Source organism: Canis lupus, chromosome X (genome assembly GCF_011100685.1).
Source record: "Canis lupus familiaris isolate Mischka breed German Shepherd chromosome X, alternate assembly UU_Cfam_GSD_1.0, whole genome shotgun sequence".
NCBI lineage: Eukaryota > Metazoa > Chordata > Mammalia > Carnivora > Canidae > Canis > Canis lupus.
This window is the reverse complement of record NC_049260.1, coordinates 13,957,291-13,975,557: the sequence shown is the minus strand read 5'-3', so window position 1 is coordinate 13,975,557 and position 18,267 is coordinate 13,957,291. Positions and strand designations below refer to the sequence as shown.

The 18,267-nt window shown below is 52.7% G+C and overlaps 1 protein-coding gene across 14 annotated transcripts in view; it reads left to right on the top strand.

Annotated features, from left to right (window-relative positions):
• RAI2 (retinoic acid induced 2) overlaps positions 1–17,509 on the top strand; it is a 388,924-nt gene extending 371,415 nt beyond the window's left edge. For 12 of the 14 annotated variants that reach the window (XM_038586945.1, XM_038586944.1, XM_038586942.1 and 9 more), the window contains one exon: positions 15,538–17,509. In XM_038586945.1, the coding sequence (XP_038442873.1) occupies positions 15,562–17,139 (1,578 nt within the window). In that variant the 5' untranslated portion in view covers positions 15,538–15,561 and the 3' untranslated portion in view covers positions 17,140–17,509. The remainder of the gene's footprint in view (positions 1–15,537) is intronic. The other 2 variants (XM_038586950.1, XM_038586949.1) reach the window with 2 other exon arrangements.
• The last annotated feature ends 758 nt before the right edge of the window (positions 17,510–18,267 follow it).

Here is an 18,267-nt window from a genome sequence, read left to right as displayed (position 1 = left end):
CGTTCTGTCAGGTAGAACTCGGGCACACGGCCACCCCTACCTGCAAGGGAGGCTGGGAAATGTAGCCCAAGCAGAACTAGGTGTGGTGAACAGCTGGCCAGTCAGCCACAGATGGACGATATTCCTGGGAAGGATGGGAATGAATCCCTGCCTGGGATGCATGCTTGTCCAGAGGTGTAGGAAGGAAGTTTTGGGTCACAAAAGAGATGGGAGGGCAGCCCGGGGGGCTCAGTGGTTTAGCGCCGCCTTCAGCCCAGGGCGTGATCCTGGAGACCCGGGATCGAGTCCCACGTCGGGCTCCCTGCGTGGAGCCCGCTTCTCCCTCTGCCTGTGTCTCTACACCCCCCCCCCGGGTGTCTCTCATGAATAAATAAATAAAAATCTTAAAAAAAAAACAAAAGAGATGGGAGCTCCCGTGTCCTTTGGGGGCCAGCAATGGCAGGCTACAGTGGTATTGGTGGAGGGAGGAGCTCAGGCCTGGGACTGTCCCAGGTGCAGAAGCAGGCCAAGGAATTCTAGGCTCCGGCCAGAGGTGAGAAGACACTGGCCCCATCTGCCCCTACCCATGATGCCAGGAACCTCTGCCCTCTCTTTTCCTAACCTCCCCCCCAGACCTGCCTTCTCTGTACTAAGTGTTGTTCATGTTCTGGAAAGCTCTGGCCCTCCTTCCCATCAAAATAGTCATTCCCTGGGGATTCACAGCTCAGTTCCTGGAAGGAAAAAAAAAACTCAATGAACCAATTCACACCAAGGTGATACTGATCTGCTGGGGTTTCTGAGACACTGAGATGAGCAAGTGACCATCAAATACCTGGCAGGGTGCCTGGCACATAAGTAAACACTCAGTAAATAGTTTATTAGTATCATGTTGTGAGCCTGTGTGTACGGGGCGGAGGCAGGGGGAGAGAGAGAGGGAGAGGCAGAGAGACAGAGACAGAGAGGGAGGTAGCAAAGCCCTGCAAATTCATCTACTTTCTCTTTTCCTTCCAACCTAATGGTCTCCCTACTGAATCATGGCGTTCTGTTCGTCTGGACCTGTGAGGACGTCACAACTGTGTCGGTTCTGTTGGCAGTCCTTTGGGGACATAAGGCCGCTTCTCACACCTCGTGGAGGAGCCAGATACCCTCTCAAGTTCACAGCGCCCGGTCTCTCCGTCAGGCCCTCACCAGCCCTGGGCTCCAGCCCTGGCCAGGCCCCACCCCCCTTTCTCTTGTACCTTTTCTCCTGCACTTCTGGAACACCCCCACTCCATTCCACTATCTTCTGTGTTGAAATCTGGAGCGTGTGGCAAGGCACAGTTCACACGGCGCCTCCAGCACTAGAGGTTTGATGACCAGAATAAGTGAGGACAAAGTAGACTCCACGTGAATGTGAATTCTGGTTTCAGAGTTACAAGGACAACAGGTGGCCCCATTCCTGCTCACCTGCTGTGTGGCCTGTGTGTGTGTGTGTGTGTGTGTGTGTGTGAGAACACATGCATTCCAAAAGAACTCTTCCCTGTAAGAAAATAGGAAATAACACCTATAATCTTCATTGCCAACTAGCCAGATGTTACACAGCAGCTTTTTCCTCCCCTTATCCTAACCTTGCATTGTTTATGCTCTATTAGTTGCAATTACAATATTTGCTTTCAGATAAATATAGCGAATTTCTAGAACTCCAAAAGGCTCGCCAACCCTAAGATTCTGAACTGTGGTGTTCTGCTCTAAGAGCTCACCTCCAGGCAGAGGGATGCTTCTGACCCAGCAGAATGCCAGCAAGAAGGCTCCCTGTTTAAAAGATGAGCATCCTCCACCCTCTTCTTCCTGCATTGTCTGTGGACTTCTCAGGTCGAGGCTGCTATTATTTTTATTTTTAGGCGGGATGCAGCTGATGAAGTGGCGTTTGTTTATTTATTGGTTTTCGGCCCCCAAGTTGGAACACGAGATCGCCAGAAGAGAAACTCCCTCTGTGACTCATTGCAGGAACATCTAGCATTCCAGCCAGCATAAATATGATTAAAACAACTTTCCCGAGAGCCCCGGTTATATTCTAACAAAGGAACACATTAGCCAAGCTGACCATCTCTGGACCATTTTGCTTCTGGGAAGAGAGCTGTCTGGGGCCTTTTTATGTGCTAGGCTCTTTATGAGACCTGGAAGCACACTTCTCATGAGCTGATTCCTCTGTGGCTTGGAGATTGTCATCATAACACAGGGCCTTCTTCACGGAGTCATTGAAAGTGTCACCCATTGGAGAGACACCTGGCCATAGTGACCTGAATTGGTGACATTTGGGTCTTCACATAATAAGCACTTCCCAGGGCATGGCTGGTGTAGCAGACATGGTTTGTCCCCTGCCCCCATGTCCCCTCAGATCAGCTTCTGTTCCCTGAAGGCTGCTTACTACAAATAGCTGTGACTGTTCTTGAGGACCTTTTACCCCCTCAGGATTGCACTAGGCCACCTGCCCGGCTAGTTCAAGGGGCCAGAGACTTAACACATCATTCAGGAGCAGCCTTTGACCTGTGATGGTTGGGGTTTGGTAAATAGACACCCCAAATTGGAAGCATGTGTTCTATACCACCTCCCAGAATCCCCAGTGGAATCGAGCCCTAGTTACCCACTATGGCAACTTAGTTGACAAATTGGCTTCCTTCTTTTCCATGTCTCCTTGCTTCACTCCTCTACGGGTATTTTCTGAGATCTTCTCCCAAATAAACTACTTCCAGGCAAATCAGCCTGTTCATGGAGCAGCACAAACTCAGATAACTAGCCGGTTGGGTTCACGAAAACTCAACAGCCCTCCCCACACCGTCACCATCACCATTGGTGATAGAAAGTTGACACTGGCTAGGGCCTTGCAGTAGCGTGTTGTACGTGGCATGTAGCCCTTGAGAGCTCCTGACTTCTGTATGGAAACTTGGTAAGACAGAAACCAGAGTTTCAAGGGGTAGCCAGTTCTTCAGCAGGGCCCTGGACTAAGACATAATGGCAACTTTGGACGCTGCCAAAATCTCGGTATCCGGGAAGCACATATTCCTGAGGTTCCAGCGAGTGAACAATACGTGTTTGCAGACTGAGTCTATAAAGAAATGAATAATTGACTCACATTCACTTCCTCTCTTAGTTCTGAGTACTTAGAGGTAGAGGGCACATCCTACCCCCTTTTTGAACTTCAGATGCCTTTTAGTGGAGCCAGCAACCTTGGTCATAGTTGTAGGTTCCTGTTTCTACGGAGAGATTTCAAGATCAGAAGACCCCTTCCCATGATTGGTATCTGAAACCCCTAGATTAGAGTTTTATTTCTTTGTCCGTAACTTTGTCCACTGATTGGATTATCCTTACTATACCAATAAAGGAAACATAATCCTTGAACCTAGCAGTCATGGACCTCAGTGAGAATGACTATCGGCCTCTTTCTGGAAAACCCAGTTTTGATGGAGGAACCCAAATCTGACTGACTGCCCAAGGAGCGGTGAGGGGTAGAAAAAAGAAGATCAGGTGTCAAAAGAAGATAAATCTATGTTTGTTTTTTTCTAGAGCCGACAGCCCAGCCGAGTCGCAAGTGAATGTGCTTGGCGGCTTTAGAAGCATGGGACAAGGTTGTCCCAAAGTTGGGTCACCTTTCTTCTGTACCTTTAGCGCTGGTGAACAGTTTCTTACCTTTCCACGTCCTCATCCTATTGAGAAGCTCCAGCACCACCTCTCCCTCCACCGCGCTGCGCAGCGACTGAGCTGTGGCTCCTGGTGTCCCTTCATGTCCAGACGAGTGGCACTCAGTTGGTGGTCTTCTCCTGGCTTCCCTCGTCTCTCTCTTGGTGTCTCCTCTCCTGCAGCCGAGCGACCGTCCTCTCGTTTGGACCTACACCTCCTTTGAATCAGTCTCTCCCCTTCTTTCCTTCAGTTCTCGCCCGTTGATCTCAGAAAACCCCTCTACTTTCTCTGTCCCTCTTGTCCTTACCCTCTTCCTCTGCTCCTCCACCCCTACTTTGTTTTTGTTCCTCTGGCGAGTGAGGAAATGACCCGAATGCAGTCGATAAGCTGGGAGGAGAGCCACGTGGGCCCTTGTGCCAAGGAGAAAGAAGCCTGTAGGACCTAAAGTGAAATGATGCTTCGTAGCCAATCAGCAGTAAATGCTCCTGAGTCCATATTCAAGATGCAGAAGGCTCTGGCCACCGCCTCTTTCCCTCCCAGCCTATCAGCCTGAATGACGACTAGATTTTTGTATTTTGTCGTTTTGCCATTGCCTTTCATTTCCAGTAGCGCCACAGTGTTGCTTTCTGTTTTCACTGCACCTGTTCAGTATTTCAGCTACAGTGGGGGCTAAGTGAATTTTTATGGAGACCTCACCGTCAGGTGTTAACATTAATTCTATGTCAGATGCCTTCCCAGGCCCTTGCAGCTGATTTAAAAATAAACCTTCGAACAGACAGGGTTTTAACTTGGGAGCTTAATGTACAAACCCAATGGGACCATTTGTAATGCTATTTAAGATGCTCAGAGGAAATATGAGCCGTGGATCTGACCATGATGACAGTAACACTGGTGACAAGGTGACAGCGAGGATGATGATGACAGCTTTGACTATGAGAATGATGATGAAGATGGGGTCAATGATGCTGACGATGATGGTGGTGGTGATGGCCATGCTTTGTGGCGTACTTTCCATGTGCCAAGCACGGTGCCAAGTACTCTACACGGACTGTTTCCTTCAGTCATTACAACCACCGCAGGTCTGTAATCCCCATTTTGCAGAGAGGGAAATTGAAGTTTTGAACTAACTTGCCCAGGCCACACAGCTCGCAAAGCTAGGCAGAGCTGCAATTGGAACCTAGGCCTGTCTGAGTTCAATACTTGTGCTTCTGACCAGTCTCCTGGGAGGCCCAGCACCCAGGGTGAGGCTGGTACTTTTTCTATGCCGATAGTTGGTGAGGGGCTCACATGCATTAGGAGAAGGGAAAATCTGAACTCCAGTCCCTTGACTTCTACAAATCTACACCCCTTCCTTCCAGTGACCCCTCAAAGGGTCTATTTCTGGCACACTAGTCTCTGGAAAATGTCCTGCTAATGACACGGGATTATAAACAGTCCTTTTCCCAGAACAAAAATTTAACCTTTGTATCTCAATCTAATTAGAAGTATTTTCTCTTCCAGAGGCAGGTTTTTTCCCCCTCTTTGTTCCGTAGCTAAGAGGTTTCTTCATTGCCAAAAAAAAAAAAAAAAAATCTCCAAACACCATAGCTTTTTAAGATGACAGCTGCTGGCCCAAGACCTTAGAAGTGACCTGTGCTCCTGGATGAGCTGGCCGCTCCAACAGCACCTGAGCATGTGTGGGGTTCTTTGTGTCCAGCTGAAGGTTGTGTGACCTCGACCAAATGCAGGGACACACACTCACTGACTCTCACAGTTCACTGTCCAGGTGGTGTCCCCTGCCACCAACAGCACTTCTTCAGGACTTTTCTCCTCGTGATTGTGAGGTTCCCCAAGACTTGAGGAGGGCACTTCTGGCCTTGTAGTTTCTGGAAAATCAACATTTCTTCTCTACTTTAGAGAGGTCCTTGCCTTAACATCTCTTCCCACTGCTGTCTCGGGACTGGCGTTCTTCCTGTAGAGACTTCCTCCCTTCCCTCTGCAGGAAATGTGGTCCTTGAGAGAGCCCCGATAGAAGCAGATAACCCTGGGAGAACACCGATTGGTGAATACTTTGGGAATGGAGCACGAGAGAAGGTGACAAGGCTGGGAAGAAAACAGTACCAAGGTAGAGAAATAGGAAATACATGCCCAGCACGCGGGAGGTGCTCAGATAGGTTTTGTGAGCATCCATAAATGAATGGAGGGGAACTTAGTTCCTAGCCTAGCCCTCGCCCAGTCCTGCATGGCCCAGGGGCTGCCATCTGCCCCTGTGGGCAGCCTATAATTGGGAGTCTGGAACGAGATGGTAAATGCAAAGTCCTCTGACACTCTCCACCTGGGCAAGAAAGGAGGCCGGACACCCCGGGCCCTGCCTGGCCAGTCCCCCAGATCCCTCCTGTGCTCTAGGGGAACCCAGCAAAGGCCATCGACAGGAGACCGGGCCTGTGAGCTGTGGGCTCTAGTCGTGCAGTTTTCCCTGTGATCTTCAGATCTGTCCAGCTTTAGTATTTCCCTTTTCAACTGACTGTTTACCTGGCGATGCCCAGCCTTAACCTGAGACCCTGCCGAGAGCACAGAGTAGGTGTGTTTGGCACAGCGCAGGTTCTTTGCCAGTGCTGTGATGTCTTCAGCCCGCAGACGCTGCCTCACTGTGGGCAACTGAGTCCTGGGAGAGACAAAGCACACTGGGACTGAAGCTGAGAAAAGCTTCCTACCTTCCCCCTTCCCTTCAGTCTTCGCTTCTTCCCTGGCCTGGTTTACAGGTGAACTGGAGGGACGCCTGGGTGGCTCAGTCAGCTAAGCATCCGACTCTTGATTTCGGCTCAGGTCATGGTCTCTGAGTCGTGGGATTGAGCTCCTGAGAGGGGAGTCTGCTTCTCACCTCCCCCCCCCGCCCCTCCTCTTGCTTGCACGCTCACACACTCCCTCAATAAATAAATAAATCTTTAAAAAAAGATAAACTGGAACTTCACCATTCGTGGTCCCTCCCCACAGGCTGCACCCCGCATCCCCCCCCCCCCCCCGGAGGCTTTGCAGTTGGGAGGATGGGGAGTGAGTCTTCTCAGTAGTCCTGGGAGTGGCCCAGAAAGACCTACCCCCACTCCTTTGTGCACTTCCCTTCTTTCCACTTCTCCTTCACACTTCCCCATCTCCCATGGCCCTGCAGCAATTCCCAGGAGGCCAAGTTTGACTCCTTCCTAGCAGACACCACTCATTCACAGGAGGCCCGAGTAAACTTTCCTCCCCACTGTGAAAGCAGGGCAGTATGCCATGTCATAATAGAGGAAACTGAGTCCCAGGGACATAAAATGACTTCCCCACAGTCATGAAAAGCTCTGTGTCTTCCTTTTTTAAAGATTTTTATTTATTCATGAGAGATAGAGAGAGAGAGGCAGAGACACAGGCAGAGGGAGAAGCAGACTCCACGCAAGGAGCCTGATGTGGGACTTGATCTGGGGACTCCAGGACCACGCCCTGAGCCAAAGGCAGATGCTTAACCACTGAGCCACTGAGCCACCCTTCTTTTTTTTTTTTTTAAGATTGTATTTGAGAGAGAGAGAGAAGACAAGCCGGGGGTAAGGGGCAGAGGGAGAGGAAGAAGCAGACTCCTCCTTAAACAGAGAGACCAATGCGGGGCTTGATCCTGGGATGCCAAGATCATGACCCGAGCTGAAGGCAGACGGATGCTTAACCAGCTGAGCCGCCCAGATACCCCGTGTGTCTGTGTCTTGAATCTCATCTGTTCTATTTCAATCACTTGTCTATTAGGTTTCATGGACTCAGGAGTTTATTCCATCTTTTTATTTAGCTCCTTACCCATCAAACGATACTTGACATTTTGATGGTTGAATCAGACCATCCCACGGACTTCGGTGTTCAGTGCTGGTTATGTTGGAGAGGTAGCAAGGGACCTCTTTGACTCAAGTGAACTTTGAAACCAAAGCAGTGGGTGAAGGGCTGTGCTTTTGGAAGAGCACAGATCTGGGAGTAGGTGCGCTCTACAACCTCTGAGCCTCACTCATCCTCTGAACCTCAGCTTCCTGCTTGGCACAATGGAGAGGTGAACTGGGCCAGTGACCCCAAGACTTGTTCAGGCAGGGGGACCTGGAAGTTTCACTGGGCCTCGATAACATCATCATCTCTCCTGCTGAGTTGTAATATTTTCATTCTTGCGCTCCTATCAGAAAAAAAATTGCACACTTCCCCAATACACACACACACACACACACACACACACAATTATATGTCTTCCTGTATTTTTTATTACATATGATATAAAATAGGGAAATGGGAATAAAAAGGATGAGAGGGCAAAATGAGCATAAATGAGCTTTATGGTGACCTCCCCTTGTTCCCAGGAAGACCTCGGAGTCCTCTGGTGTCCATAATGCTCAGGGCCCTGCTCGCTCCTCCTGACTCACCACCTCTACCATGTTTCACCAGCATCACATCAGAGCTGAGATATGCAGTCTGTACCCTGCAGAACTGCCCAGGGCCACACTGGCCATCTCACTGAAGGAGAGACTCAGTCCTGAACCACGAGGCCACCACGGTTTCCATAAATGGGGTAACGTGTCGGGGAACTCATTTCCAAAGCTCACCTGGATGGTCGTATTTCTTTTGGAGGGCTGTGTCTGTCTCTGGATATAAAAGGCAGTCAGCTGTAAGGCAGGCAACTATTTTGTGTATTCTCCGTATTTTCACTAATTTGGGAATGCATTCATGGGGTAATTATGTTCACAGCACCAGCAGAACGGCTCTGTGCTGGTGTTTAAAGCTCAGAAAACGGAATCACTGGGGCAAGTAAGTAACAATTATTACACCCTGTGGGGAGAGCAAAACCATGTTTTACCCAGCTGGAATGACTTCTTAGATACCGAGTGCAGATCGGCTCCTGACTGGTGAAATCATCCACGTTGTATTAAAGGACAAAGATGCATTGCTCACGTGACTCCCCGTAAGTGGCAGGTGATTTTTATACAGAATTAAGGCAATCATCCAGGGTGTAGTCAAAGTACTGGATAAAAGCAGAAAATCGACTCAGGGGGCGCCTGGGTGGCTCAGCGGTTGAGCACCTGCCTTGGGCCCAGGGCGTGATCCTGGGGTCCAGGGATTGAGTCCCACGTCGGGCTCCCTGCATGGAGCCTGCTTCTCCCTCTGCCTGTGTCTCTGTCTCTGTCTGTGTCTCTCATGAATAAATAAATAAAATCTTTTTTAAAAACCCAGAAAATCGGGCAGCCCGGGTGGCTCAGCGGTTTAGCGCCGCCTTCAGTCCAGGGCATGATCCTGGAGACCCAGGTTCAAGTCCCATATCAGGCTCCCAGCATGGAGCCTGCTTCTCCCTCTGCCTGTGTCTCTGCCCCCTTCTCTCTCTCTGTGTCTCCATGAATAAATAAATAAATAAATCTTAAAAAAATAAATTGTATATAAAAAAACGGAAAATCGACTCAGAATAGAGGGTGCTCGGCGAGGCAGGATTCTTAGCAGAGGTCTCTGCGAAGTCAGATGTGTCACCTTTTCCCAGGGGCAGAGGAACTCAGGGAGATGCCGTGAGAGCTGGGGAGAAGTTGAGGGAGCTTGGGCAGATGCTTTTATTCTTTTCTGTGAAGCATGAATCCAGATCAGTCACTCAGAAGGTTGGCCGGCGGCTGCCTCGTCCTCTGGCCTTTAGCTTAAGAGTTCCCAACCTGGCTGCACATTAGAATCACCTAGGGAAACTTGTAAAACCCCAGTGCCCCAGTTGTGCCCCGGACTGATTAAATCAGAGTCTGGGGGGAGGGAGAGACCCAGACATCAGTAGTTTTTAAAAGCTCCCAAGAGATTCTAATGTGCAGCCAAGTTTGAGAACCAGCGCTAAGCCAGAACTTGTCAGACTTCAACGGAACGTGTGTGCACACAAACCCCCGGGGGGCAGCCTGTTAAGGTGCAGATTCTGATTCAGGAGGCCTGGGGGGGTGGCCAAGAGCCTGCATTTGTAGCAAGCTCCCAGGAGATGCTTCTGCAGCTGCTTCAAGGACCCCACTGTGAGCAACGAGGACAGAGACGATCCAATTTTGACCCCAAATAATTGACAGCTGCCTACAGGCTCCCTACAAATCAAAGCTCTCACAGTTAGAAAACATGTATCTTCAGACAATTATCAAGGTATATTTTTGAAATGAATGTTTTAGAGGAAGAAGTTGATCCGGATAGAAAAATCTCATTGGGGCTTGTTTCGGCGGGAGAGGAGAGCGGGTCACATCTGCCTGCTGTTGGGGCCGAAGGGGGGCTGTTCAGGAGCAGGGCCTGGGGGCAGTCGGCCCAGCCAGCTCAGGGGCACTAAGATCACTTCCCCTGAGGCTGGGCTGGCCCTCCGGGGCCGCAGACGGTGTCCCTGGCTGGGGTTGCCCCCCTGGAATAAGCTCTGCTCCCCAGAGCCTGGGCCCGGCCAGAGAGTGCTTGCTGGGGGGCACTGAGCTCTGCAGCCCAGGGCCCTGCGATCATCTTGGTAGCTGTCTGTGGTGAAAATGCTCTAACCTCACAAAATAACAGTACGCCCTCCCTGGAAGACGATCTGGGCCTCCGAGAGGGCCTCCTGGCATGCTCCGGGGCTTTTTCCAAATTCCCTGCTCAGAGAGCCCACTGTACGCGAGTTGGTCTTGGGGACTCAGTTGGGGCAGGGTGGAGTAGAGCTGGTGCAGCAGGCTCCTCAGGGGGCTTCACTGGGGCCCTGGCAGAGGGCATCGGGGTGAGGGGATTGGGATGTCTGGGAGTGTGATTGTGTGTGTGAGAGAGGGAGGGAGGGACAGGGAGAGAGGGAGACGGAGACACTGACTTAGTGATAAATGCCCATAATGAGGAAATAGAAGGACTCTAGGACCTGGAGGCTAGTCTCAATTATCTGAGTGTTTGAGTGTTTTTTGCTTTTTATATTAAGCCATAAACGAATCCTCATTATAAAAATGTCAGTCTGTAAGGAGGCCCGGAGGGTGACGCGAGTGCTCTGTGCAGCCGTCTGGAAGCAGGAAGCCTGGGAGGCAGGCATGGCTGGCAGCTGCACCTGGTGGGGCGCACATGGGGGGTGGGTCCCTAACTGGCTGCCCCGGAGAAGGCCCCAGGTCGGCTTCCTCCCGCATGGACCTCTGGCTGACGCAAACAGCACACAGGCAGCGTCACTTTGGCTTTCTTTCCCCGGGGGTGCCAGATGAACCCCGGGACCCGGGGTGGATCTGCTCTTCCCTCTGCTTGTGCTCTCTATCTCTCTTTCAAGTAAATAAATAAAATCTTAAAAAAAAAGTACCTAAGTCATCAGCTTATTATGTAAATGAGTTAATACATGTAAACTGCTTAGAAAAACAGCTGGCATGTAGCTATTGTTACCATTTCATTCTCCGAGGCTTGCTGCTGGCTGCTGAAGGTGGGTAGCTGTCCTGTGACCCCCCATGGTGCCCACGGGGCCTGACCCTTTGCTTTTGTCACAGGGAGAGCACGGTGACTTTTATAATAACTGGCCTTGGGCCAGTTTTGGTCAGACTTTCTGGGTCGCGGTGTCCTCATCTGTAAAAAGAGTCAGGAAGAGTCTGGAGATGTGAGCCTGAATGCCCCTGCCAGCCTGGCCATGCCACGGTTCTATAAATGGTGAGCCTGCAACCAGAGGCTGGGCAGGAGGAACCGGACTCAGGAAGCCTAGACGCGCAGTCATGCACCCCTTCCCTCAGAAAGTGTTTCCTGGGCACCTACTATTCACCAGATACAGAGAGAAAGATGAGGCAGTCCCTCGCTCCTGAAGAAACGAGTGACTAGGCAATCCCAGTATGAGGCGGGGGCTCAGGGCCAGACAAGCGCAAGTTGGGGTGCCATAGGAGCTCAGTGAGGTGGAGGTGAGATCTCAGAGGCTGAGACCCTAAACTCTGACAGATGAGCAGAAGTTCCTGGGTGGGTGAGGGCAGAGGCCCAAGAGGCCTCCAGGCTGAGGCACAGATCCTAGGGGGAGCCTGCCTCTGGTATACTCAGGTGATAGCTAAGTGAGGGGTTCAGATAACAATTCTGTGACCCCACAGGTCTCTGAACCTGACTATTGCTCCAGACAGCCTCTCCTCACCTCATTTGTCCTGGGCCCTGAGGCCTTTCCCCAGACTCTCCATCTGGGGGGCGTGTGGCCTCTAATAGAGTAGACCCCAACCTTCCAGGTCCAGCAGCTGCCCAGGGGCCAAGAGATTGAGTGACCCACAGGTCCCAACTCCCCACTTCCCATCTGGCCACACTGTATTGGCCGATCCCTGGCCATCCCCCCCCCCCCCCCCCCCACCCCTGGCCCATGATGGTGTAGGCAGGACAGATGGATGACCTCATTTAAACCCATTTGCAAAAGATGTTCTGAAAAACCTGGACAAAATATTCCGTCATCTCTGAAGACATCATGCCCCTCCACTTGAACGTCAGTTGGTGGCTCCTGTGATTCCTCATGATTTGAAGAGGTCCCTAGCACACCCGCCTCCCCATGCTACCCAGCAGGGAGGACACCTTCTCTCCTGTCAGCTTGCTTCTCACTTATCCTGGGGTCGGGAGGCTAGAGACTAGCCCTTTGAACCCTCATCTTATGAGCTGGTTGTCACTCACAGAGCATCGCCAGGGCTCCCAGCAGCTGACCCAGTGGTGGGGCACCCACCGGCGGGATGAACGACAGGTGAAGAGGAGCAGAGAGAAAGACTAGAGACTTTCTGGGAGGCAGGAGGGTGCATGCCGAAGGCAGGGCTACTGTGTGTTTTGCCAGTGTAGCCAAATACAAGCCTCATCTCCCCAGCCCAGTGGCTCTCTAGGGAAGGAACTGGGGTCTGGGGGTGCTCACAGGGCCTACTTTGGCTGAGTAATCAGGCAGGCCCAAAGGTGTCATGTGGAAGGAGGTGAAGCGAGGTTAGGCCCATGCTTCCTTTCCCCTTTGCCCCAGCCCTGCTTCCAGAGATTTGAGTCCCCAGCAGGAGATCTCAGCGCCTCCCTGTAACTCCTAGGTTCTGAGATGCCCTCCTGCCCACATGGCATCTGTCCCAGGAAGGCTGAGGCGTAGAGGATGCTGGCCTTCTTGCCCTCCAGTAACATGGCTTTGGGCTGCATTCCCCAAAGATGGGAACTCTGGTGACCCTTCAGCTCCTTCCCCTGAGCGGGACACAGGAGGGCCCTGGTGGACAAAAGAGAATAAGCAAATAGTTCAGTGATTTTCTGGAAAGGACCTGGCCACCACTTTGAGGAAATCTTAGGCTCGAGTGCTGTATTTACACAGCTCTGCAGGCACATGCACTTGAGGTTGAAAGCTCTAGAGGACTGTCCTTGCCAAGAAACCCAATACATGAAAGAGTGTGGCCCTCACAGCTCCCACTGGGAGAAGAAGCCGGGGATCTAATCCCAGCCTTATTGTCCCTTATGGTCATCATCTAACATTCCTAGGGAATCAGTTTCCTCATCAGTAAAATGGGCATCATTCTAGGACCCCTCTCATAGTGTTCTGAGGATTAAATGAAGTAATGCATGGGAAGTTCTCAGCATTCTTGGCAGAGACCTAGCACGGCACGTATCAAATGCCCAGTGAGTTTTGGCTCCAGCCATCTGTGAAAGGAGCAGGGGCCCTCTGTCCTGGCAAGGTCCCCTCCTCACATTCTGAACAGGAAGGTTCTGGGGGAGTAGGGGCCTAGAACTGGGCTAGGTGGGGAGAGGAGTGAGGTTTCATGGGAAGAGATGAGCGCCACCACCCGAACTGAAGATGTGTGCCAGGAGCAGGGGGAAGAAGCATCGAGAAGTCGGCTTTCTCTGTGTGGGAGGGGACAGGGGTGCGTGAAGGAGACAGAGATGGAGGGAGGCCGTCTCGTTGGGAAGGGCAGGTAGGTGCAGCTGTTACAAGAAAGCAGCCTTACAGCTGGGTAATCCTAAACTCACAGGAAGCCGGAAGATGGCACAGAGCATGTCTTGACCTCTCCCAGTGAGTTGCCTCAAAGGCCACCAGAAGCCACCTCAGATGGGTGGCCATGGGTGTCTTCTCTCACTGCTGCCGTCCTCGCCCTCACCGGCCCCATCCCAGCTTCCCTGTAACCTTTTCCCACCCCTCCCTGGGAGTTCGAGTCACTGTCTCCTGCCTCCTTGATGCCTTCTCTCTCGTGCCAGCAGATCTCTCGCTCAGAGACATGCGCCCCACTGGCCTCTGATGTGTGCTAAAGCAGGAACCTTGTGGGACTGGCTCCTGCCGGCATCCCCAGCCCCCAGCAAAGCGCTGGTGTGCAGTAGGCATTGAGCACATGGAGTGGTTGCACGAGTGAATGGATGCGTGCATGCGTGCATCCGGGAATGGGGGAGCCAGTGGTGCGTTGGAGGCATGATACTTTGTGGTCTAAGCAGGCCCCTTCGGTTGGGGGCAAGCCCCCTCAGCTTCCCCGGAGTGGGCTGCCTCCCTACCGTGCCCTAAAGGTATCATCGGCCAGCCCGCTGGGTCACCTCCTGGTTTCCAGAGGACCCCCTGCGTCTAGGGAGTCAGGCTCCGGAGCCCTCCCTCAGAGGCACCAGGGCTCGCTCTGCCGAGGGGCGTCCCCCACAAAGTTGTTTACAAGGCATCCTTCCCGGGGCCCTCGCCTCCTCCTGCTTCAGAGAAATTCCTTGTTCTGTGCACTTGACACATTTTGATGGTCTGGAAATACCACACAGTTGTTCATTTGTTAACACGGCCTTCCCGTAGTGAGGCCTACTGCGTTTCTTTGCACCCTCGCGGGCTGCTGGGCTGCCTCTCCTCCTCGTGGTGGAGGTTGTGTCGGTATTTGGGGGTGACCAGAGGAGGACGCGAGGTGACCCCGGGACTAGAGTCCAGACGGCTCCAACAGGTGAGGTCAAGATTCTGAGTTGCCCAAGGCCTGCCTGGCGAGCCTGAGGATTATTGAATTATTATTGAGCCCAGCCAGACTCCAGGGCTGCACAGATCCCCGAGTTAGACATGGTGCCTGCCTTCTCCATGGCAACCAGGCTAAATATGGACGCGTTTCCATGGAGAGCCATCTCGCAGTTGCAGCCCTGCTTCCTCCAGGCAGCACCCGCACTGCGTTCCTTCGGCCTCTCAGGAGGCGGCCAGAGGTGCCCGCGATGTTTGTTTCCAGCAAGTCTTCCATCTCCCCGGCCCTAGAACAGCAGCACCCCCCGCTTGACCAGCTAGAAGTTAGGAGAGGTCCCGGGTCACAGACATGAGCTGACTGCGGAAAGCGCCCCTGGGCCCGATGAGCACTCATGCCCTTGTCCCACGTCCACGTCCACCGGCTCCGCGGAGTGGCTTCTCCGTTATGGGAGGGACAGGGGATGGCACCCGGTCGGAGGGAGTCCGTGACACAGCTGCCACGATCCCTGTGGAAATGCACCGCCGTCCCTTTCCTCAAGCCTCCTCGGGAGGAAGCATTGCTACAAAGAGTCTTTAAGATGCTTGCCGTAAGCCGGGTGGCCCTCTTCGGTTCTCTTAGAACGTTCTAACGTGACAGGATTTTATTTTGTTCTCGAAGTGAAGTAAGTCTTCGCTGCCCATTTGCGTGTGGACGAGTCAAATCTGCACACATCTTGACCGTCCGGTAGAGCACCGTGGGACGGAACTTTGTGTTTGGCGAAAGCTAAACATATAAGCCGAGTATTAGGCTTAAAAATACTCTGTTTAACCTCTCTTGGCTGTTTAGTCATTACATCATCTGTGTTTATAGCTTAATCGTCTGTTAAATTGGGCCTCTCCGCGCACAGCTGATCATTTGGGTGTGTTTGTATATATTAGGAAATATCTATAACATGTATGTATACAGAGAGAGATGGGTGTGCTCCCGGTTCACTAAGATACGGAAACTTTTAAGAGACGCGGAGAGAGCGAGCACTTCGGAGGGGAGGGTCATAAATAGTCTCTTCTGGAAGATTCACATCGTGCGTTCCGTGTTGCAGGCCCGGTGGCATCAGAGCCGAGTGATGGATGACCTGCGGTCCCAGAACCTCTCCATGGACATGACCGACTCCTCTCCCGCCTTGGCCAATAACAGACTGGAGAATGGCATGGCCCAGCTGATCACCACCGAAGCCTGGAACATCAACTCCACTGACCTGGTAAAGAAGGCCCTGGTGACCGTGCCGGCCCCGTCCATCCTGAACCCCCCGGCCGAGTCTCAGAGCGGCGTGGCTCTGAAGGTGGCGGCCACCGTGCTGCAACCCCTGTGCCTCGGGGAGAGCCCGGTGGTGATGCCCATTCACATGCAGGTGGAGGGAAGCTCGGCGCCCGAGCTCAACCCTAATGGCAATGCCACCTATGTCATGACCACGCAGGGCCCCGTGCAGCTGCCCGTGGTGCTGGAGCAGCACGTCTTCCAGCACCTCAACTCCCCTCTGGTCCTGCCACAGGAGGCCCCGTGCTCCTCCAGTGCCATCCACAACAACCTGTTCCAGGGAGCCGAGGACCCCGAGGCCCCACCCCAGCTCCTGGACCTGCGGATCCCCAGCCAGCCGCAGGAGCCCACGTTGCCATTTGAAGCCGTGCTCCAGAATTTGTTCCCCTCACAGGGTGCTCTCGGCCCCCCACCCTGTCAGCCTCCTCCTGGATACGCCCCGGTGCCCCCCCAGCCCTTTAACTCCCCGCTGTCCCCCCTGGTGCCCCCGGCCACCCTCTTGGTGCCCTACCCTGTGATCGTGCCCTTGCCCGTGCCGGTCCCCATCCCCATCCCCATCCCGGTGCCTCAGAGTCCTGAATCCAAGCTCGGCTCCAGTTTCCCCAAGCCGCCGTCTTCCTTCGGCCTGCACCCCTTTAAAGGCGGCCAGCCCCCCCTGGAGAAGGAGGAACTGAAGCCCTTCGATCTCCTCCAGCCGAGGGAGTACTTCCAGCTGAGCCGCCACACGGTCATCAAGATGGGCAGTGAGAACGAGGCCCTGGATCTGTCCATGAAGTCGGTGCCCTGGCTGAAGGCGGGCCAAGCCAGTCCCCCCGTCTGCCAGGAAGATGCGGCCCTAGACCTGTCGCTGGCGGCCCACCGAAAAGCTGAGCCTCCCGTGGAGACCCTGTTCGACGGCAGCGGGTCAGTGGACCGCCCGGCTCACGGGGCGCTGGAGAAACTTCCCGGGGGCGGGGACGCGCCCTTTGCCCCTGCCACGGCCCCCGGGGCCTCGGCCACGGAGAGCCACGTGGGGGGCAGCAACCCCGCCCAGCCGCCCGGCCAGCCCGGCGGGGACGTCAAGGCCGAAAATCACCCTGACGTGGTGAGCGAGTCCCAGGCGGCCAAGGTGATCGTCTCGGTGGAAGACGCCGTGCCCACCGTCTTCTGCGGCAAGATCAAGGGCCTCTCGGGGGTGTCCACCAAAAACTTCTCCTTCAAAAGAGAAGACTCCGTGCTTCAGGGCTACGACATCAACAGCCAAGGAGAAGAGCCCGTGGGCAGCACGGAGCCCCTTAGGAAACCCGTCAAAAACCGGAGCATAAAGTTAAAGAAAGTGAACTCCCAGGAAATACACATGCTCCCGATCAAAAAACAACGGCTGGCCACCTTTTTTCCAAGAAAGTAAATAATGGCTTTTTAAAATTTTTATGATTATAATATGGGGAAAGGTGCATTGGTTTTATAAAAAGGCATTTAAGACAAATTATCTTTGTTAATTATTTGGGGGAGTAGTTGGGAAGTGGGAAGGCGAATTGGCTCTAGAGGCCCTGTAAGCTAGGATCGTTTTCTTTTTTAATTTTTGACTTTTCACAAATGAGTAAATAAGAGCAACCTATTTTTCAAGCAGATTGCACATTTTTTGCAGCTTTAATGGAATATTGGGTGAATCAGAGGGGTAAAAAAAAGCTATTTTCATTGCCACAAAGTGCTTTGATGATGTAATACCTAATAAAGGGTAGGATGAATATTTCACAATAAATGTTTGTTTGCACTAATTGGTTGCAGCATTCTATCATTTTTTAAATTTGCATTCCTTAACTGGTGTGGTTTGGCCAAAACTGTTGCTTATAAAGCACTGCAAGTTCTCCGTGTTTCGAGACCTAAGCTCTTCGGGTACATCGGGCAGAGAAGGATTATATTGGCCTCTGCCCCCATAAAAGGAAGACTTGGAATATGTATGGCCTGGAGCGAGTCACTTCCCCCTCTAAACCTTGCTTTCTTCATTCGTAAAAATGTGGCACAGAGAAGGGGTGGGGAGGTGAGTTGCCAGTCCCCGAGGCCCCTTCCAGGTCGCCATAGACCGTGGGTATGGAGAATTCTGTGTCTGAGCCTGCTGTAGACTAAAACAGACAAATGTGTCTAAAAGGAAAATTTACCTGCTTCCTCCCCACCCCCTCCCAGAATTTAGCTGCAAAGGACCTTCTTTTCAAAGGCAGTAAGAGCATTGGTCTGAATGACTGAAGGGCTTGCAACTCAAAGGTATTACTGAAGACCGCTTGAGACCAGAGGTAAGTCCTTTGCCGGTGGAGCAGGAGAGGTCTCGTGGATGTTCCTGGCCTGGGGTAGAGATAGTTGGGAGTGGGGCCGGGAAGGGAAGAGAAAGTCTTTGCTCCTTGTCAGTGCAGCCCAGTGCTTCTCAACTGGGGTGATGGTGCCTCCCCAGGGGACATCTGGCAATGCCTGGAGACACATTTGGTTGTCACAGGCAACGGAGGGGAGCAGGGAGGGGATGCTACTGGCATCTGGTGGGTAG